The sequence below is a fragment of the Centropristis striata genome, chromosome 12, assembly GCF_030273125.1.
Source record: "Centropristis striata isolate RG_2023a ecotype Rhode Island chromosome 12, C.striata_1.0, whole genome shotgun sequence".
Lineage (NCBI taxonomy): Eukaryota > Metazoa > Chordata > Actinopteri > Perciformes > Serranidae > Centropristis > Centropristis striata.
In genome coordinates, this window is record NC_081528.1 from 22,353,791 (window position 1) to 22,376,126 (window position 22,336).

The following is a 22,336-nucleotide window of genomic DNA, read 5'->3' on the forward strand; positions in this document are numbered from 1 at the left end:
TCCAAAGGTTAAAGCAAGCAGGTCACTGATTAACGGTAATGAGTCACCCATCCTCTCTCCTCGTATTTATTTCGTCATGGACTTGGTGATGTGGGCCTTTTTTAATCTTTTATCAAGTCAGATGATCAGGAGTCATCGCTTTTTCCCTGACGTCCCCACTGGTCATCGCTCTGTCTTCTGATTGGACGCTGCGAGCATCGACTGTCGCATCAGCCAATCAGCTCTTTTGTTGCCCACGAGCACTCCTCTGTGCCGTACCCTTCAAATGACGTCACGTCCCGCAAACGCGTTACCGATACGCACTGGGTTTCTGGACTCAGGAGGGTCGCTCATTGCGGGTACATTTTTTTAGTAAACTCTGAAGACGGAAGGAGTTTCTTTCCACTCACACATTTCTGCTGTTTACAACAGACCGGGATACTATTTATTCACAGGTAGGTGGTCCACACATGTCCGTTATTGTTATTTTTTGGGTGTTAATGAGCCGAGTCATCACGAACTTAGAGGCTCGAACAGTGAGCGGTAGTGTACTGGTTGTGGCCTGCAGGTACCACTTCTACTCGGCCTCTGCTCGTAGCTTATTAAACGTCTTAAACATTGAACTGATAACGTAACCTAACGTCGGCGTGAAATATACACATACTACTGCAATAGTGATAGAAATAGACCTTTAATACTGGGGGGAAAGGCCTAATATGTGGTAATATTAAGCTAATAACCTGGCTTAATAGCGGCACTGAAATTGATGTTATGCGGCGAAATGTCCCGTTAGTTTGTAGCAAACAAAGACTTTGATTACTGTACATTCATATTGTTTTTTTTAAATGTGTCAGTTCGTCGTGATTAATATCTTTATTTTTATTTATTTATTTTTTAAACTTCATTAAAGCAACATGGTGCAGTACAAGACAATATACCAACAAAACGCCGTCAGGGGGTTTCAACAATACAGAGGCAAGCTTTCATACAAAAACATTGTAAAGTGGAAATACATTCAAAGTTTTTGTAGCTTTCATGTTGGTAGATTTCTTAATAGACTTAATATATTGTTTGGTTTCATTTTGAAAGACAAGAAAGAGAGGTTTTTGATTAACGTACCGACATTTATGGATATGCCATTTGGCTAGCTGTATCATGAGATTGATGATATAGCACTGTTTTTCTTTTGCAAAAGGAAAGTCGGTGAAACCAAACAGTATATGTTCAAAGCACAGGGACAAATGAGGTCCAATCGAAAAAGAAGCCAGGTTACAAATATCTTCCCATAATTTAGTTGAGAAAGGGCAAGACCATAGTTTGTCGTGACTTGACAGTGTGTGTTTGCCTTCGTGTATGTGTGTGTGTGTGTGTGTGTGTGTGTGTGAGAGAGAGAGATGGCTGTGGTTCTGACTCTTCCTAATTAGGGCCAATGTGGTGTTTTCACATGCACTAGCTAAATGTTGGTCTTGTGATGCTATAGGTGTAGTAGGGTATGTTTACATGGCAGCAGGCTACAGAACTGCTGTGTAACACAGCCTGTGTTAGCATATTCTCAGTCAAATTAAGCTCCTTTTAAACAAACTATGACAACATAGACTTGTGCTTTACACCTTCCTTCTTATGACATATTTTAGGGATTAAACTAAGATTTTTTTGTGTTAATGAGTTGCTGCTGTTTACAGGATGCAAATTACAAAATGGCTTACAGGAAAGCACCAAGTTTCTGCTATGCTTTTCAATTTTCTCATTGCACATCTGCATTTTGTTGTGAAACCCTGTGTTGCACAATGACAATTTAAATTCCGATATATTAGTATGTATTGGAGAAATCAGTCATTGAGATGTCTGTCCTCTCTCAGAAACAGTGTGATCAGATTGCACTTTCGTATCACAGTTCCTACATGAAACTATATTATCTTGAATGCATCACTCCTTAATCCACACAAAAACAATTTACATCTGAACTGTCTCTAAAAGTAGACATCATATGATCGATTTCATCATAACACTATACATTTCCTGTTAAAAACGTCTACATAAAAAGGGAACTTGTTAATTCATACAAATTCTCCCAGTATCTGGTCAAATATCATTTTGAAAACAGTTGATTCTGGCTCAACAGAATGGGTTTACAAACTTTAGATTTATTTATGAGGTACCTTGTTTTGTTCCTTCCTTAGGTTGTTGTTTTGATTGAGGTAAAAAAACAAACAAACTTTGACCTCTTTAGTAGCTTTTTATTGTACAGTGTTTATTGCAGCTATTATATTGACACACATAAAAGTAAATTGATACAATGCCATTGTCAGAGGGATTTAATGGATTCAGAGATGTCCCAGGTGTGCTGTCCGTGTGTGTCTGTGTGTGTGTGTGTTTGTGTGATATTTTCACCATGGTACTGTTGTGGAAACATTTCCTGAGCTCACTCACGTATTCTTGCAGTCCGGCAGGTAAAACCAATGACAAACATGCAAATGAAAGACGCTCATACATGAAACACACCCACATGCTGTGTGAGCCTTCATAGGACAGACATGACATGTAAATCACTTTTCATCAGAACTTACTCTCATACTGAAGACTGGTGCAGATTTATATGGGTACAATAAAGGCGAAGGTGACCTCTAAGGTGAACTTTGGTGCTGTAGACATCCTTATTGGTGTCATATTACTGATTATTTGTAAGATCCCTTTGAAAGGTGCCCTTTCTCAGCCTTTAGCCAGTAATGCTACACTCTCTCACAAACGACTTATGAGGGGGACAAAGATTCTTCAGCCATCAAAGAAGCTTCCCTGTTAACAGGGAGAGAGAGATAGATAGGTCTGATAATTGTGTTATTGAACTACTTCCGTGGTGCCTTAAGGTACAACAAAAACAAAGCATCAGGGATCAGTCTGTTCCTCCGGGAGCACGGTAACCATAGTTACAGAGACCTTGCCATCTGTCAGTGGCTTTAAGAACACATTCAGGTGGTGAAATGTCCAGCCATCTTTTCAAAAGCACTGCACAGAAAGGCTGCTGTTCAATGAGGATAAAGTCATAATGACTCACAAAGAGCCATCCTCAAGCCATGGTATTATTTTATTACCATGAGATTAGATAATCAAAGAGATTGAAGCTGTAATATTTTCCACATAATAAATACAATGTCAGTTTTCCAATACAGATAAAGGCATTGGCAACCATTCTTTTGCCCACACATATGAGAAATGCCTTTTCCTTTTACAGCTACTGCATTGCTTTGTTATATGTAGGAGATTGGATGTGGATGGAGGAGCCGAGCAGAAAGGAGCTGGAGTGCTATTTAGATGTTTATAGTGTACATATACAACGTGACAGAGGAATCCTGGGAGGCCCTAGCTGAGATGCAGTTTTCCATCTGGCTCACTTTCCTTTGTTATGGCTGTTCTGCATGAGCAGAGCCAGTGATGAAGGCTAGCATGAGGGCTGTGATGGACCTGGATCTGCCTTATCAGAAGCCATTAGTGGCAGGTTGGGAAATGCACTTCCTTCTCACGAGGTCTAGTGTGGAACAAGTAACCTTTAGACACAAAGCTGATCACAAACAATTATTGTACTTTCCAAACAGTGAGTGATAGAAACAGTTCCTTGATAGAGGACAGCGCCAAAATCTAAATGTGATATGTTCTTCACGTGTCAGATGGAAACTGTGAATGTGTGATGTTGAGAATTTGCCACGGTGTCTTTCATGTTTTGTGTGTGTGCATTTGTGAGTAAGGACGAAAACGAAGTGTGAAGATACGACGACAACAGGCCTGTGTGGTCACTGCAATCTCTTTCTCTCGTTTCCTTTCCCATGGCTCATTTGATTAGCCTCACCCTGCACACTGTGAAGCTGACTCCTCCATTTGTAAAGTCTGTGTGTGAACAGTAAGAAAATGGAGCTGCTTATCTCTGATAGGGCCGACGTGGGGCTGTGATTGACTATTGACTCATAAGACACCCTCAACAAGCAGGAAAATAATATGCTGTGCTTGTCATTCCTGTGTGACTGTGTGGGGACCATGGTTGTTTGTCATTTGAGACTGCAAAGGCATGAAACTGCAGGAGATGAGCTGAGTGATTAGGGAAAAACTATATGCTGTGTGCTTTTCTGTTCTGAGAAACAGTTGCATCATTTGTGTGCCCATGTGAAAATGTTGTGTTCTTATATCGGGACTCAGAGGGATTCATTGTCTAATGTGACTCTGGAGACTGAAGTATACACACACACACACGCTCACTAATATTTCTGCACGGTCCATACAATACCACATTTGTTCTGGTCTTGATAGAATTAAAGTGCATTCAAATTAAGATAACTGCAAACTACGGTGATGAGCTGTTTTTAAGCTTCACAGTAGTATGACATAAATGACCCAATATTTCTCAATACCATAGATAAGCAAATGTTTACAGTATGCTAACTTTTTTATACCATGCATACATACTGCAACCCTAGTAATCATACTGTATACAATCTAATTAAACTCTACATGTAAATTAGGCCTGCACAGTGTGAGAAAAATATGCGATTATTTGAAATAAATGAAGACATATCAAAGTGTACTTAGCTCTGCATTTGTGCTGTTTTCAGTATGCTGCTATAACACTAAATATTGCTTGTTCAAGTCTTACACAATGTCAGAACAATATATTTTGTAGCACTAATGTTAATTGGTTTTTATTTATTTGTTATACACTTATTCAGTGTATGAATGTATTTCAAGTAACAACCCTGCTCCAAAAAAGTCTGGATGCTGTGTAAAAAGTAAATAAAAACAATTTCAGAGTGTATATAACATACATTTGAACAGCTTTGGACAGTTTTCAATTGAATATATGTCACAAAGGATTATCAAATGATGGCAATCCTGTTTCATTATAGACAATGTCCCAACTCTTTGTAAACAAGGTTGCAAGAAATTTTTATCGTACATGTGTAAAAGATATTCTTCGAGTGGTGTGTCTGCATGAAAGTAGAAAAGCAAGTTGTACTCATTTCTAATATGTGACTTTGTGCACTTACTATTGCATTATTTTGTGTTATCCCTATTTGACATTATGATGATACATACATAGTAAACACATACTCTGTCTGTCATTACTGTGGTGCTTGCTTACACCAAAGTTCAATACTGGGTCATTTCCTGTTTACTATTTTTGTTAACAACATTACATACACTGTAACAAATTGTAATACCCATCTCGATCTCGATGAAAGAGTTCTGTATTGCACCTCTAACATTCAGCCATTGAAATTCTCCGGCAGTCTCTTCTCAATGTAAAATTAGTTCTCAATTTAGACAAAACCAAGTACATGATATTTTCAAGAGCCAGACATATTGCAGATGATGGTCTACATTGAATAGTTTCACAATACAAATATCTGGGTGTCTGGTTAGATCACAAACTCACTTTCAAATTTTATATTGACATACTTGCAGGTAAATTAAAACAAAAAATCTTGTACAGAAACAAGCAAACTTCCCTCTGTTCTGAAGAAACGGATCATTCATGCTGTCTTTTTATCAGTTCTGGATTACTCTGTTGATATCTATATTCATTCTTCTGCCTCAACTCTCACCTCACTGGACTCTGTTTATCATTCTGCACACCCATTCGTAACTGGAGACAGTTACTCCACCCATCGTGCATTCTATACAACAAGGTGGGATGGGCACCTTTACCTATGATATCAGATATACACTGGTTCCTTTTCATGTATAATGTCTTGATAGGCGACATGCCACCAACTGGTCACAGGACAAGCACTGAATTTGGATGTGGAGGCTGCTGCATCTACCTGGAACATCTTACAACATTCACTCAAACTCACAATTATAAATATGGGCCATTTTAAAATTATGATAACTAATAATGCTGCCTTTCACTGTAACCGTTTTGAATGTTTTTCAAGTGTTCTGTCTGTTGTTTGTTCTTTCATTATGTTTTCTTCTCTCGACATCATGGTAAATGAGGGCTTGCCCTCAATGATTCCTCAAGATATAAATAAAGGATAAGTGAAAATTAAAAAAAATAACAGACTAATAAGTGCCTATATTCACACCATCACTCTTTTCACTGTCTTTTCTTGCCCTTCAGGTGATCGGTTAACCCAAAGATGAATTTTGAGCAGCCCCCTCCATACCCAGGCAGTGGACCCACTGCTCCAGGCTACCCAGCTGGAGGCCCACCTCCACAAGGCTACCCACCTCAAGGTTACCCTCCACAGGGTTACCCTGTGAACATGGAGCAGCCTAATCCAGCTTACCCCAGCTACAATGCCGGACCAATGGGCCCCGGAGGTCCTTATCCTGGCCCAGGACAGCCTCCTTATGGGTATGCTGGACAACCACAACCACAGTTTGGCTGGCAGGGGGGACCCCCTCCGGGGCCTATGTATGGGGAAGCTCCCAAAAACACAGGTGGGTGGAAACACATGACAGACAGTGAAGCAGATATGACACACTCAAACAAAAAGAAGAAGAGGCTTTTTTTTCTCTTCTTTTTTTTTTTTTACCAAATACCAAAATGTTCAGCTTTTGTAACACCTCACACTGTTACATTTTGCATCAAGAATAGGTTTTTAAAAAAAATATTGATTGATTGATTGACTGGAATTAGAGCTGCATCAGGAGAGAGTCACTGGGTGGATTCAAACAACAAGGAGAGGCAAGCTAATCTGCCAGACCACACTGTTTGATTAGATTAGATGAGAGTCAACTTTATTGCGATTGCACAATACAGGTACAGGTAGGAAGACAACAAAATGCAGTTTAGCATCTAACCAGAATTATGACCAGAACAGAATTGACAAAAAATATAGAAAAAATAGAATGTATTGATAGTGGTATGAATACACTGATATATAAAGTATAACACTGTAAGCAGCAGTGCAGGTAAGTATAAACAGTAGTGTAAGTATAAGATGTGTCAATAATAAACATTGAATAACAGCTGTAGGTATGCTATGAGTAGGTTTATACATTATTGATCCAGTATGTACAATATGCAGGTAGTATGAAAATATTACTCTATAGGTCAGATTATGTTGCTGTATGAGATGTTATTTAAATTAGAAATGTCTGTTTTTCTTTTATTATTCGATGAATGTGGTACATAAAAATGAATCAAATCGTTTTTATTTTTGTTATCTGAAGAAAAGAAAAAAGTTGATGGTAGGGTTGGTAATGTAATCGGTGTATTCTCTAACAGTGGCAAGCTAGTTGGATTGATTTGAATAACTACAAAACACTTAGACCAGATTAAAAATTAGACATGGAAATGTCACGTTTTCCAATATGGGACTTTTCAATTTTTAATCAACTACCATTTTCTATCTGCAGGCTAAATGATTGATTCATGAATTGTTTCAACACCTGGGACTGCAAAATGCCAAACCTCTCAGCATGCAGTCCAGGTAATTAAGGTTTAAAAAGTGCGAAGTCAAGCCAGGTCTAAGATAAAAGGTGCGTGAGTGCAGTAGCACCTCTCAACTGAACTGTAGGACAAGCTGTGAAACAAAAAGCACACACATTATAGTAAAATATTCAATCTGAATATGCAAAAAGCTTCCAGAGGACACAGTTAACACCTTTTATGTATTAAAGTGAGCAGTGAGGTGTTACTGCTCATGTAACTGACTTAAGATAAGCCTCTTCTGGCTGATCAAAGGAGAGTGTTCTGCTGTACAGATTCTTGCTTCAACTTATCTTGATAGAGACATTCATTATTTAATACTGGCCAATCATTAACCGGTCATATCATTATCAGAGTTCAGTGGTCAGCTAGCTTCACTTAATCTATTGACCAGGAGATGGTTACCTTGGTAACACATTCACCTATGTCACGAGTCATTGCACCTGGCTGTTAAAAGCTGGACGAGTGTTTCTCTTCACATGAATGATTAATGACAAACACAATAGAAAGGGATGTATTCATTCAGGCCTGTTGTTTGACTTGCTTTCTGCGTGGAACAGATGGTAAACTTCACATATGGGTAACATAACCCTTTCACATGACTTATTTAGACGTACTGACTGAAGGTGAAATAAGGCTGTACATGTGACGGGAAATGCCTCGTTGGGATCATGGAGGTGCGGAGTTCTGAAAGCTCTCATTTCATTTGTTTAATGATACCTCAAAGCAGTGCTAATGTTACTCAACTGTAACGCTGTCTGATCATGGCTCTGGGCTACCATGGCATTACCATGGTGACGTGCCTCCCATGATGAACGTAATTAGAGGAAAATCATAGCGGCCATGGTTACACTTGAGCTCACCGCTGAAGCCTTGACGGTGAATTATCTCTGGGTTTTCACGCAATTTCAGAAAAGGAATCACTAATTGCTTTTTTTGATTTGTCTTCAATTCTCTTTTCCTTCTTTTCTATATCACCTTGTCGACCCCTTTTCTTTCCTCCTGCGATTCTCTCTCTTTTCACTCCAGTGTACGTGGTGGAGGACAGGAGAAGAGACGACACAGGAGACACATGCCTGACAGCCTGCTGGACAGCTCTGTGTTGCTGCTGTCTCTGGGACATGCTGACATAACTATTCCCCAACTGGTCACCCCTATTACTCCTCCTGCAACCCCATTTCTGTGCCTCGAATCCCCATCATCCTTTCCCTCCCCTTTCTGCCTTAAACCAAGCACTCCCTTAAAGCCGCCCCTCCACTTCCTCTACAAGTCTTTTGCTCGTCTATAAATAATTGCCTCGATCCCGTATGGAAGTCTCTGTCCGGAGCCACTTACTCTACCCGACTGACTGACTGACTGACCCTGGTACAGGGGCTACTTTGTAGCAGCTTGTAACTGAGCTTCTAAATATAACCTGAATTTCAGGCTGTTCGCTGTAATCTTACACCAACACACAACAAACTCACAACAAACACACACAAACGCACACACACACACACTTGTATCTCAGGCTCATCTAGTGTGAGGCTCTTTGGCACTTTATGATGATTACCTCTGTAAGATACTACTCCTGCCTGCCCTGTCAACCATCTCCAGTCCTCCCTCACCTCCCATCAGCTGTGCTACTCCCCCCCCCCCCCCCCCCCCTTACCCTGAAGGCCACCAAGACCCCGGCTGTTAATGAGCCACAGGGCGCTCTTAAGAAGCTGATGCTTGAAATGTATCCCTTTGATTTGCACAGAAGCTGTTGTTGCCGACGTTTGTCTTCAGGTGGAATCATATGACAATAAATGGAATGCATTTTTAAAGATGACAGTGATTTATGTTTGATAACAGTCGATGGCCACAGTCGATGTTTTTTTTCATGGTGATCTTGATATGAAAAAAAAAATCCAATATTATTTTTATTACCTTGGAGATAAAACTGAAAATGTGAAAAAAAAGTTGTGATTGCTTAACAGAAAAAAGAAACCAAATGACCTGTCAGATGCCTTTTTGCTTTGGATGAGAAACTTGCATTAAAACAATTTATTCCCATGAAATGGAAGGCTTTGTCATTTTCAGTATTTGTGTGAGTGAGTGGTGTGTGGGAGGTTAAAGGAGAGTAGGGAGTATAGATCAGTATACTGTAGCCTTCGGGCCTGGCAGGATCCATTCAACTATTTATAACACAGCTGCCACTGCAGGATGTTGGTTGCAGCAATGGCGGGCTGCCTGACGCGTTAACAGTATGTTTCACAAGAGTGAAGTTCAAGAACTGGAGAGACAGTTTTACACTAAAGTGACAATCTAAATTACAGGATTATGGCTCTGGCTACAGTATGTTAAAGGGTGTGGTATAAAGTAACTTAGTGCATTTACAAGAGAACTGTATAGTTTTAGGTATTTGTACAAACTTGAATTTGTCAATGTTCTCCTACTTAGTAATGGTTCCCCACTACATATCAGAGTGGAGTATACTTTTTACTCCACTACAATTATCTGACAGGTTCAGTTTCTTTTCAGATTAAGATTTGACGTACTACACAAAGGATCCATTTATGAAATATGATGGTTTGTTATCAATTAAACTACCGAAACATGATGGAATTAAACATGAAAGTATTGTTATAGTGCTACTGGCCTAAAAAGAAATAGAATATATTCATAATAGTTTTCATTAGTGTAAAATTGCCTTGAACTAAACTGATGTGCTTTCATCATCCTAGGCTGAGCCCTTCTTATCAATAAATGGAGAGGTTCCTCGTCAACAGAACCAACCATGTTCTTACAGTAGCTCAGCAAACACTGGTGCTGAAGAGTGCCATTCACATTTTATGTTACCTCGAGGCCACAGCTTCTTACATCTTCTTCCTTCCGTCTCGATGTGTCTGCCACCTCCCCCGCCTCTCGCCCAATGTCAGCAGGGATTGGCTCCAGCAACCGCGATACGAATTCAGATAAGCGGTTTAGGATAATGGATGGATAATAATATGTCAAAAAAATAAAAAATAAACATTTAGTTGCAGGCAGTTCAGCTTGGTCTTTGCTCTGAGCTGTATTGTCAGCTGTGGGACCTTATCGAGACAGAAGTGTGCTTTTCCAAATTGTGTAAAATTAAATTAATTTGCCACTGGTGAACTCCAATCAAATCCGCCAGTGGAGGGTCACAGCAAAGTATGAATGCTTATATTTCACATTTGGCTTGGTAATAGGGGTGAAAAAAAATCCTATCCTAACCTTTAATCCTGTTTTTGCTTTGTCATTATGGAGCATTGAGAGCAGATTGATGAGGTTAAAAGGAATTAAAATGATTTTGCTGCATGAATAAAATGTGAAAAGGTGAAGGATTCTGAATAGTTTCTGAAAGCACTATAGTCATTTGGTTCATTTTTATTATAAAATATTGATACACTTTAAAGTTACAATCTTCAAGTATCGTGTTCTTCACCTACGCAGGTATTCTTACTTGTTTTTAAAATTTCATTGGCTTTAGTCATCACTCTTCACATTGCCACACTTAGCTCACAATGACGAACAGAGTGGAAAAAAACATTATACGGCGAGTTTTGGTAGTATATGTGGTGGTATAGTTTGTCTAAAAATACCACAAAAAAACCCCCCCACCATATCAATGGATGTCCAAAAATGACCCCCTCAAAAAAAGTCATGTGTTGAGCTTTGTGAAAATTTGTCATTTTTTAAATGCCTAAAAATGCTTAAAATTAGTCTGTAGTAGTATAGTTTATCCAAAAATAGTGAGAAAACACCATATTATGGTATGCCCAAAAAATTTGTCCCTCAAAAAGAAGCCATACTGAAGTATGTAGATTTTTGTCGAAAATTGTCATTTTTTAAAAAATGCCTAAAAATGCTCAAAATTGGTCAATTATAGTCTGTTGATACCTCTTTAAAAAAAAAAAAATAGCGAAAAAACACCATATTGTGGGCTGTCCAAAAATGACCCCCTAAAAAAGTCAGTTTTTGTCAAAAATGGTCAAATTTAAAAATGCTTAAAATTGCATTATTATAGTCTGCTACATATTTTATAGCAGAATATTTCCAAAAATGACAGAGAAACACCATATAATAGGATGTCAGAAACTTTTAAAAAGTATGCCAGTTTTTGTCAAAAACTGTCAAATTTAAAAAGCCTAAAAATACATGTATTAGTATAGTTTGTCCAAAAATAGCGGGAAAAACCCCCACACTATATTATGGTAAGCCCAAAAATAGCTTATAAATAATATTTTGTCAAAAATGGTTAAATTTTAAAATGCTTAAAAATGCCTAAAATGCTTAAAATTGCCTTATTATAGTCTGTTTATATATTATAGCAGATTACTTCCTATTAAATAAAAATCATACATTTTTTGTCAAAAAAATGTCAAATTTTAAAATGCCTAAAAATGCTAACAATGGGTCAATAATAGTCTGTAGTAGAATAGTTAGTCCAAAAAAGAGAAAAAGTACCATATTATGGAATGTCCAAAAAAGTCATACTATAGTATGTGAATTTTTGTTGGAAACGTGATCTCTGCTCAGCCTTTCTGGTCGACCAATCACTGCTGGATGATGGAAACGGTCACTCCTCTGTATCTTTACATAGTAAATATTTTTTCACTGTTATATTAATGTTGTGAATTTCGTGTTAAGCCCTTTAACAAACACTAAAGCAGTAAAGTACATTTAGTAAAATTGAGTATAATCATCACAAGAAAAAAAAAAACGTTATCTGTAAGCACTTGGAGTTAATTGTAATGGCTAGTTAAAAGCACATAAGAATCGATGAACAGTCAGTGTAAAACATAATGGCCCCTCTGTATGTGTAAAAAATGAAAGCACTGTGTATGAAGAGAGGTGGTACAGTAGAGCGTGTGGTTTGTATCTGGTGCGCCATTAAAACATCTTTCTGTCAAATATCTGGAGGAAAAAAAAGTACTTTTATGCCCAATTAACAAAGCAGGAAAATATACTTGTTTTAATCAATGGAGCTATTTTCAGCACACCAACAACGCTCCAAGGATGGCTTTGAAATGCAAGTAATGTTAATGTATGCCAGTCTGGTGGAAGTAGCTTCTGTAAAAATAACATCAATCATCTTGAAATACACACACACAAAAAAAAGAAATGAGATGAAAGTGAACTCCACGCTGCTCAGTTGAAGTAAACAATTATGTTTTATTGATAAGGTTCTCAGAAGAGTCTCGTTTCAGTGAATGTATAAGAATCATCCTTTGATAATACTGATTTGGTACATTATGACATCCAGCACGAGTCTCTTCACAGTGAGAGGGATCCATTACTGCTACTGCTGTTGGAATCTAGGACAGAAACAATCTCTGCCTCCAAACAAAAAACAGTCAAAACAACAAACTGGGGGTTGATATTGTAGATATGGAATATTAGAGTGCCACAAAACTCTAGAGTAGTAAGACCAGCTAAAGATTTTGCACATTACAAGCCACTTCCTCTTAGAAATATAAAACTTGATATTCTGGACAATATTCTACTGTGCTGCATAAAGGTAGGTCTATACACTGTACATCGAAATATAGCTCGAAAAAACAGATTTCACAGTTTTAAAGACTTTATTTAAAGTATAAACCGTTTTTTTTTTTTTAAAACACTTTATTACATAAATTATTCTTTTTGAGAGTGACTATTATTTGCCCTGGCAGCAAACTGAAATTAATACAAAAACAAAATGAACATTTCTTACATATTTTACAAAAGAAAATAAACTCATCCATTAATGTTCATTTGGAATCGAACTGGTGACTCATTCATGATTGTCATATAGTACTAAGAATAAATAAATAAAAAAGAATAAAATAAATACTAACTTAGCATGTTTCCGGACTCTGTGAGTGGTGTGTTTGATCGTTCTGTACAGAAGTGCCTTGGTGAAAGTCTCACAATTCTACCGCGACTGAAACGTACAAAACTACGGCATCTACAATATACGCAACATCCTGAAATTTAGTGTAGTCGGACACATATGTAGTAATATGATTCTTCACCCCATTTCAAAATAAACAATGCTGTGTGATACCACTGTCCACAAATATAGCCATCACTTTTTTTTACTTTGTTTTTTTAAAAAGTTCATTTTCCAGTCCGTTAACAGCGTGGATTTGTTCAAGGATGCCGTTAGCTTGTGTGTTGCTTGGTTGGATGTGCGCTGCCTCGGCAGCAGAGGACTGGTCCGTGGTGGACGATGGGAGGCCTGAGACAGGGAGACGACTCATAGTATTGGACGACTTCTAACATTGCCTTGTCTGTCGCTGTGTATGATGTCCTCCGTTGAGTTGCAATGGCTGCAGTCTGGAGTGGCTTTGTCTCCACTTTGGTCCCTGTGCCTTCAGTGTCTGTTAGAGACAGAAAAGCCTTCACCCGCAGAAGCCAGCGCAGTACAACTCCACCGTGTGTTCAGTAGCTGTCATGGCCGCTCTCAGTGTGACCCAAAAAATATGGGCGAAAATATCACTATCTTTTTTAAAAAGGGGAATCTTCTTTATTCGTTAAGCAACAAAGTTCTTCAGTGCTTTTTCAGTTGTTCAAAGTTTTTTTCAAAAAAAGAGAAAAAAAAGAACAATTTGACTAAATTTTTTGCCTGTGGCAGTAAAATTAACAATAATATGTTTTCTCAGAAGTCATTCTTTTCAAAAGTCCCTGCAGCGTTCCGTGAGTAACCCCGTGTGTTGGTTATTTCTCCATGGGTTTTAAGAGGAGTAGGGTCGAGGAGGCTGGGTAGGAAAAAAGAGGAGCAGGGTCTAGAGAAGTGACAGTGGGGAGAGAGGGAAGAGTCTGCCCTTGAAGCCAGTTCAGGTGGGCTGTTACCTCTTGCCCATCTCGTTCTGTCTGAGGAACTGGATGTTGTTGCTGCTGTCAGCCAGTTCTGGATACTGCTCCACAGGCAGTACATAGTATCCATCGTAGCCTTGTACTCTGCCTGTCGTTAGGAGCTGCTGTCTCTCCCCCTCCGTCCAGAGGCGACTGCCTCCCTTCCCGTCCCTGGCCCTCTGCTGTTCCTTTGCCCAGGCCCCCGCCAGGGCTCTCTGCCTGGCCAGCTCCAACAGTCTTACCTTCTCTTCATCCACCACGTCCACAGCCAGCCCGTACCGGACGCTCAGCACTAACGACGGAACGGCAAACTCCACAGTTACTCCTCTCCTGGAGCGCCCGCTCACCGTCACGTTGATCCCGCTCTCTAGCGACTTGCGGCCGTTAGTAAGCCCCAGGGCCAACAGGTCGCTGTCAGCAGAGCCCACCTTCACAAAGTAGTGGCAGTCCTTCCCGTCCTGGGTGTAATGGGTGCCTTCCAGGTACTGGGCACCGTTGAGCACCAGAGCCACTTTACGGCTGTCGTCGCTGGCCAAAGCCGACACGCCGGCCACCACTCGGCCTTCCTTCAGAGCCAGCATCACTCCACGGCCTATAATGGGGGTGCTGGTGCCGAACCAGTGGCCGGGCTTGTCCTTGCGTCTTCTGCGTTCCTTGTTGAGGAGGCGACCCTCCAGGGCCATGAAGGCCTGGTTGTGACGCTCGGCTGCCTGCTGCACACCAGTGATGAGCTACAGGAGAACACAGAAGAAAGCTTTGTCACTCTGAAAGATTCTGTAATGTTTGATCTACTGAAGCCCTGAGAGGCTAGTGAGAAAAAACATTTGTTGATCCATTTTCTAGGTTGATCTAAATGTTTTTTTCTCCCGTGTTTACGACTTAAGAACAGATGAAAAAAGGTTTTGCCAGTAGAATCTTTCTAAGCTCCTGAATTTATTTTAATCTGTCAAACAGGTGACAAAACAGTTTTGCCAGGATCATTTTTTCAGATTACTTTTTGTTCATCTATGAAAACAGGTGGAAAGAAAAGTTTCGCAAATATTCTTTTTCATTTTTGTGATTGTTTGCTGTCATTCCGACAACAAGATGCAAAGTGCACTACTCCCCCATGTTCTAAATTGGACTTAAAGCAATGTTTACACACACTCTAGACACAATGTGCATATTAAATCACTGAACACTAACTCATTAAAAAAAAGAAAAAAAGAAAAAACACGGCCAACACATTTTTTCCCATCCGTTTTCACAGGTGGAAAAAAAAAGTAACTTAGAATAATTTTCCAGGAAAAACTTTTTTTCAGCTGCCAATTTTTCTTCACCTGCCAAAAACCTGTTTCCATGGGTGGTAAAAAAAGAAAAAGTACATAGAAAGAACATAGAGAAATAATCCTGGCAAAACTTTTTCTTTTTTTTTTTCACTGACACAAAACAATTTAGATAAGACTTATAAAATCCATCAACAGTTTTTCTTCTATCAGGTCTTCTATAATTACCACACAGCTGACTGCAGCATGTAAACAATGCTGTGAAAGATGACTGGTGTCTGTATTGACATGAACAGCTGAATCCCTTTCATGGGGTTAAAACTGGCTTTGATTCTGTCGATGACAGTATTTTGGGCCCAGTGTCTGTCCGTACCTGTCCGTTCTCACAGTGCTGGGTGGCCTGCAGCTCATACGGCGGCTCCACAAAGTAGAGCGAGTGTCGAGGGAACCCTGGGATTATGTTACTGAGCTGGAAGCCAAACATCACGAGCCAGCTCTTCACATCTACAGCAGACAGGAGGGAAATTAATTAGCCCAATGACAAAGTTAAACACAGTAGCAAAAATGAATCATTTTTATATCGCATCATATGTGGAGGAATGGGGCCAGGTAGGAGAAAAAAATAATGGGAGGAGGATTTATTTTTTCATTACGCTGTAAGAAGCCGAAATAACGAGAATAAAGTCGAAAATGGCGAGAATAAAGTTGAAATACGATTTCGAGAGAAAAGTCGAAATGATGAGTATAAAGTAAACTTTTTGTTTTCGGTAAAGTTGGAAAGATATTCACAGATTTGTGTCAATAAGTCATTAGAGTAACATTGTTTTAAGAGAAATGGCGTCAATCTGACAGTTAGGTAGACTGAGAGCTACAATCTGATTTTCATAAATGTCATATAATGAGCAATAACTACAATATTTAAGAGTGTAGTAGTACTAAAATCACCCTACACATAAATAAGCTATTCTTGGTAGAAAGTTACTACAACTATTGTTTTGGGGAAAATCAGCTTTTCTGTAATTTATGTGAATTTTTTTAGACATATATTGTATTATATTATATATAATACACATATTTTCTCAATATTGTATTTCAACTTCATTCTCGACATTGTATTTCATTGCATTGTATTTTTCTTGTCATTTTGACTTTTTTCTCCTACCCAGCCCTAATCCTCATCTGTAGTTGTGCTTGTGTGACTCATCTGGTGTTATTCAAAGCTATCAGCTACCTCTGCAGTACATTATGACTTTCATAAACTGTGTTTTTTGCACACTAGAGATTAAGACATAATGTCAGGACATAACTGAGCTAAGTAGAGCTTGTTCTGGATGCACTTCAACTAATGTCACATGGTGTCTGAACATTACAGCTTGGCTTTTACCTGACTGTTCTGACTGTAACGTTCTTACCTGTTCTGCTACATTACATTCATGAAAGAATGTGCTTTTGAATGCCATGAGGAAATGCATGACTTTGGATAAAAATCCAGCCACTTACAAAATAAAAATGGCTTAATTATGTAGAAATATTCATTCAAAAACAACAGAAACCAGCATATGCAGCATAATGATACAGATAGGTTTGCTACCTGTGACATAGTTTTTGACATCCAGCATGTCGCTGAGGGGGTTGTTGTTCTTGAACATGTAGAGATTAAACGGAGAGGGATCCTTTCCTATCTTGGGCCAGATGCTGTAGTCGGGGGAGGTCCAGCGCCCGGCCAAGACGTCGTAGTCCCGCTGGGTGAAGTGGACCAGCTTAGTCAAGGGGTCGTAGAGACCGCCATGGAACCCGACCACCAGCTGGAACTCTGGGTTAGAGTCCAGGTATACTTCTCCGTAGGCTGTGTACTGCACCTGGGTGACACAAGCAGAGTCAGTTAGCTAAAGAAGCAAATCACTGACATCTTTTAAATCACTTCTTAAAACGGATTTAAAGGAGAGAAAAAAAGCTTTTAATTAATGCAAGTTCAAAAGTTGATTTCCAACACCTTTATGTTTTTTACTTATATTTTTCCATTATTTTTGGGCAATTTTAATTCCATTTAATTTATATGTTTTTACAAAATGCAGTTTAAGTCAGTTTAATATTAGTAGTATTTAAGTTTTAAGCCAGTTTTAAGTCAGTTTAATATTAGTAGTATTTAAAATATTTTTATTTTTCATATGCAGTTTTGCTTTTACTGCATAATTACATTTATTTATTTTTTGCAGTAATCACTGCTGGATGATATATTCAGATCCTTTACTTAAAAAAGTACTCATACCACACTATGAAAATAATATAATATGACATAATATAAAAATATAGTAATATATGATTTAATTATTATTACTCATGCATTCATAGAAAAGCATGCTTTGTTTTGTCCAACCAATAGTCCAAACCTCAAAATTATTTTAAAAAAGAAAAAAAAAAGGGGTAACCAACCCACATAAATAATTAAAAAAATGAAATTAAAAAAATCATAAAAAATAAATTATTAAAATAAGTAAATTAAATGCAGCAAATCCTTCAATTTGAAAAGCTGGACACATGGAAATTATGGCATCTTTTGCATTATAAATGACTCAGGTTTATGAAAATAGCTGTCAATCAACTAATCTTTGAATCTTCTGCGGTCTGTTGATCGACAGGTCTAACTAAATATCAGGGAATTTAACAAATGTGCGACTTTACTGACATGTTGCAGAATGTTTTTTGGATTCTAAAATAATTAGGGCATTTATCAAATAGTTCATTTGGAAAAACTGCAATCAACAAATGATGATCACACAAAAATGAAGATAGATGAAGATAGAGTTTTTTTTTTAAAAAGATGTCAAAAAATGATTGGGACATTTGTTGGATAGTTTATAAAGTAACTAAGGCTGTGAAATAATTGAAGTGGAGCAAAAAGTTGAATATTCCCCTTTGTGATGTAGTGGAGTAGAAGAAGGAATTGTCATAAAAAGACTGAGGTAAAGTAAAAGTATCTTCAATTAGGAGATTAAAACTTTGTGTATTACCTGTTTGATCATTTGTCCATTGCTGCTGAAGACGGCCAGCGGTGTTCCTGTGTTGTCAGAAGCTATGTAGTACTCCTCTCCACTGCTCACCTCCATGGCGAACAAATGTCCCTGATCAAGAGACAGAAAATTATTATCAAGAAAACCATGTAAAATGACTATATATCTGCTCTGAAATTAAACTCTTATGAGCAATTTTTGTTATCTTTATATTTGTCCAAACAAATGTACCTTTAGTTGTACCAGGCATTAAACGAATTGAAATGAACAAGATATTGAAGAAAACAAGGATGGTCTAATGAACAAGGTTGTGTTGCTTTCACAAATATTCTAATCAGCATTCGGGTTTCCCAAAAATCTGATATGAAAGCAAATCTCTGGAGATGTAACATATTGAGCATGGATTAATTGTACCTGTCTTAGACTTCTTATGTACTTATTTTTATTTTATTGTTTTATTTATTTATGTTTTATTATCATAAGATTGTGTATCTTAATTTTGCCCCTTTTTTCCTTTTTTTCCTTTTCTTAATTGTAAAAAACTGTAAAAACTCAATAAAAGTTGAATCATAAAAAAAAAAATCTCTGTAGACGTACCTGCAGGTCATAGTAGAGGGAAGAGATGTCTGAGCTGGAGTGGTTGAAGATGTGTGTGACCCTTGTTGGGTGGTTCAGGTCAGCGTAGAAGAACTGCAGGTGTTGTCCCAGGCTGTTCCTGGTGGACACCCTCCGGCCCAGCCCGTCATAGTGGTACACCACGCTCCAGCCCCCGGGACCTCGGTTGTAGGCCCTCAGCAGCTGGCCTTTGGAGTTGTAGTCAAAAACATCCGAACCACGCTGGCTGAGGTAGCCGTCTTCATCCAGGCGGTACTGGACATCTCCCAGGCGTGTGATGCGGTCTCTGAGGTCATAGCGGAGCGGCAAGATGCGAGCACTGTTGCCTGGATTCAGCAGGTGGAGGTTACCGTTCAGGTCGTAGCTGTAGCGCCACGTAGACCAGTCGTTCACCTGGATGAAACAAGAACGTTTGGAAATGTGATTCTCTTTTTTATGACAGGACAAACAGGACAGTGTGCAATGTCAATGGGAGAGTCATATTAGGTGTCCTGAAACATTTAAAGGGGCAGTTTGGATTTTTTTAAAGTAGGGATATATCAGGTACTTATTAGGGATAGGTGTTTGGAAGAAACCTGCCAACTCGAGCATCTATAACATTAATGATCAATTAATCGCTATGGTTTTATACATATTCCAGTATGTATAAAAAATACTCCAGTATGTATAAAAACATGCATACATGGGCAAAATAAAAGTTATGTACAGGACTATGTAAAAGTCTGTTTTTATAACAGGCAGTTTTATTTTGAAAGGAAGAAAAGAGACTTGATCCTGTCGATCGTAAAACTAACTCAAGTGAGATTAAACTGTAAAGATAAAGTCAAGGAGTTCAGTGTTTTATTTTTTAGCCCCCGAAGAGGCATGAGGTTAGTTTTCACAGTAATCCTCATATTTAAGAGTGTTTTGTGTTCAAATACGTTTTGGATCAAACTAAACCTAGTAAGTAAGTAACCTTGTATTTCTGTGTGTTTGTTATTAAACTTTCAGTTTGCAAAATGTAGCTTTATCCAACTTCATTCTCAGCTCATTGGTTTAATAACGTACGGCCACAGAACTGAACGCTCGCCGTGTTTCAGTTCAGTGATACTGATACACACTCAGAAATAAAATTAAATTAAAAAATTACAGAAACTGATTAAAAAATTCCATGTGATCGACCAAATTCTGAACGACCATTAATCAATCATCGATTAATTATTTCCAGCCCTAGTACTTATCCATAGTCAGTGTTTTATCTACAGTTGATGACAAAAGACTCCTTTCAGTGCTTTACCTTGCTGTCAGACAGCACATACTGACAGGGAACTGAAGCCATATTGACTTTCTTCAAAACCACCAGACTCCATTGATAAATACAGTAATTTTACTTCAAAACAGGGGAGTTACTGATCCATTGCTGCCTCAATAAGTTACTTTTTTTGTGTTATTAGTTATTTTGTGTTGGTCCCACAATAACACACACAAACTACAATTCTACAACGTCATTTAGCAGACGCTTTTATCCAAAGCAACGTACTTTTGAGAGTTAGTACAACACAAGCAAAGATGAAAGAAACAACACAGAGAGTAAGTGCTGTGGGTTACTTTGAGTCCAATAGGACGCTTTTAGGCAGTGCGAGCGGTCAGTGCTAACTTTTGTTTCTTTTATTATAGTTCTCATTTGTGTAGATTACGTGTACAGGTTTTCAGTGAAGAGCTAGGTCTTCAGTCTCTTGATAAGATTGATAAGGACACAGTAGATTGGATGGAGTTAGGAAGTTCTGGTTTGAGATGCAGCAAACTAACCTATTAAGGTAGCGATAGAGCTGTTTCTCCGGTGTTCTGCAACGTTAAATAACTAATTTTTCAAAGTTTGGAGGCTTTGAAGAGAGCATAGATAACAATTCCCCCAAGTTAACTTTAACAGGCCTGTCTGGTGGCAAAGTAAAGCGGTGAAAATATTCTCTCTCTATGTATGTGCAGTATATAGCATTAACTGTACTATATATAGCATTTTTTAGGTGGGACTTTTTTTTTATGTATTTTGCTTCTTCAAAAAAACAAAATGAACCCTTTAAGGTTCTAAAGATACAGCAGTTTCAACAATTGTACTTTATACCACCTCTCTCCACACAAAATATTCACCTTGACGCCGCTGAGCTGTCCGTCTCCATCATAATCATAGCGGTACTGAGTGGTGTTGGCGTAGGGCCCAATCTTGAGTTCTCTCTTCACCACCCGCCCCATGCTGTCGTACTGCACCGTCATCCAGTACATGAGCGAACGGAAGATCTCGTACTGGACCTCCTTGATGCGACCGTGGGTGTCGAAATGCTTGCTCAACGTCATGACGGCGGTGGTGATGATCTGATTGATGTCATAGTAGATGACCCCAAACTTTCCAAAGTGCTCCACCTAAAGGATGGAAAGGTTTGGAAAAAGGTGAGTGGTACACTGACAGATTAAGTTTGTTTAGTATGTTGAAAAAGTAGATCAGAGGAACATTTTTCTGCACCTTTCCAGAGATCTCATCGTATCGGTAGAGGTCAACGGGCAGCGGCGTCTCACTGATGACTGGCTTCATGCTGGCGATGCGGAAGCTGTTGTCATGGTAGGTGTAGTCAAACCTGGCGTTGACCATTCCCTCCTCGCTGAAGCGGTAGATCTGCTTGTCGATGAGCGGGCCCATTTTGCGATAGCGGATGGTGCAAGAGAAGCCCCCGCTCTGCAGGTTGACCATCTTCAGCACGCCGGCTGTCTCGTCGTAGCCGAAGGTGACGGCGGTGCTGTCGTACACGATCTCTGCCAGCTTCGCCAGCTTGCCGTACTTGTAGAGGACACGCCGGCCGGTGCCCAGGTAATGTGTGGCTTGCGGTCTGCCGTCCTCGCTGAAGTCGTGGATGATGGAGGCGTTGCTCTCTGGGGGGTTGTAGGTGTTGCGGATGTAGCCTACTGACACGTGTGTGAACATGGTATGGCGGGCGACACTGGGCATGGTGACAGCTGTGACCCGACCCGAGGCGTCGAACTCAAAGATGTACTGTCTCTGACTCTGCAGCAGCAGCACCATAGACTGGAAGCAGAGAGGGAGGCAAAATCCGGATTAATATAATAGCATTATCAATGGATGACTTGCCTACTGTGAAATAGCACCAGCAGTAATTTGCTCTCAGCTGACAAATTTGAATCTTCATAACCATGAAAATGATGTATTACTTCACTCAATTTTGCAATCC

The 22,336-nt window shown here is 39.0% G+C and overlaps 2 protein-coding genes across 2 annotated transcripts in view; one reads left to right on the top strand and one right to left on the bottom strand.

Annotated features, from left to right (window-relative positions):
- Positions 1–265: 265 nt before the first annotated feature.
- Positions 266–9,444, top strand: zgc:165573 (cysteine-rich and transmembrane domain-containing protein 1). Its single transcript, XM_059345462.1, has 3 exons — positions 266–434; positions 6,086–6,408; positions 8,432–9,444. The coding sequence occupies exons 2-3, from the start codon at positions 6,105–6,107 to the stop codon at positions 8,533–8,535; spliced, it is 408 nt and encodes a 135-aa protein (XP_059201445.1). The 5' UTR covers positions 266–434; positions 6,086–6,104; the 3' UTR covers positions 8,536–9,444.
- A 3,098-nt stretch (positions 9,445–12,542) lies between these two features.
- The window catches only part of tenm2a (teneurin transmembrane protein 2a), a 251,764-nt gene continuing 241,970 nt past the window's right edge, over positions 12,543–22,336 (bottom strand). The window contains exons 32-38 of the mRNA XM_059345574.1: positions 21,616–22,173; positions 21,246–21,515; positions 19,101–19,511; positions 18,504–18,614; positions 17,084–17,351; positions 15,866–15,996; positions 12,543–14,958 (exon numbers count right to left, since the gene is read on the bottom strand). Of these exons, the coding sequence (XP_059201557.1) occupies positions 14,221–14,958; positions 15,866–15,996; positions 17,084–17,351; positions 18,504–18,614; positions 19,101–19,511; positions 21,246–21,515; positions 21,616–22,173 (2,487 nt within the window). The 3' untranslated portion in view covers positions 12,543–14,220. The remainder of the gene's footprint in view (positions 14,959–15,865; positions 15,997–17,083; positions 17,352–18,503; positions 18,615–19,100; positions 19,512–21,245; positions 21,516–21,615; positions 22,174–22,336) is intronic.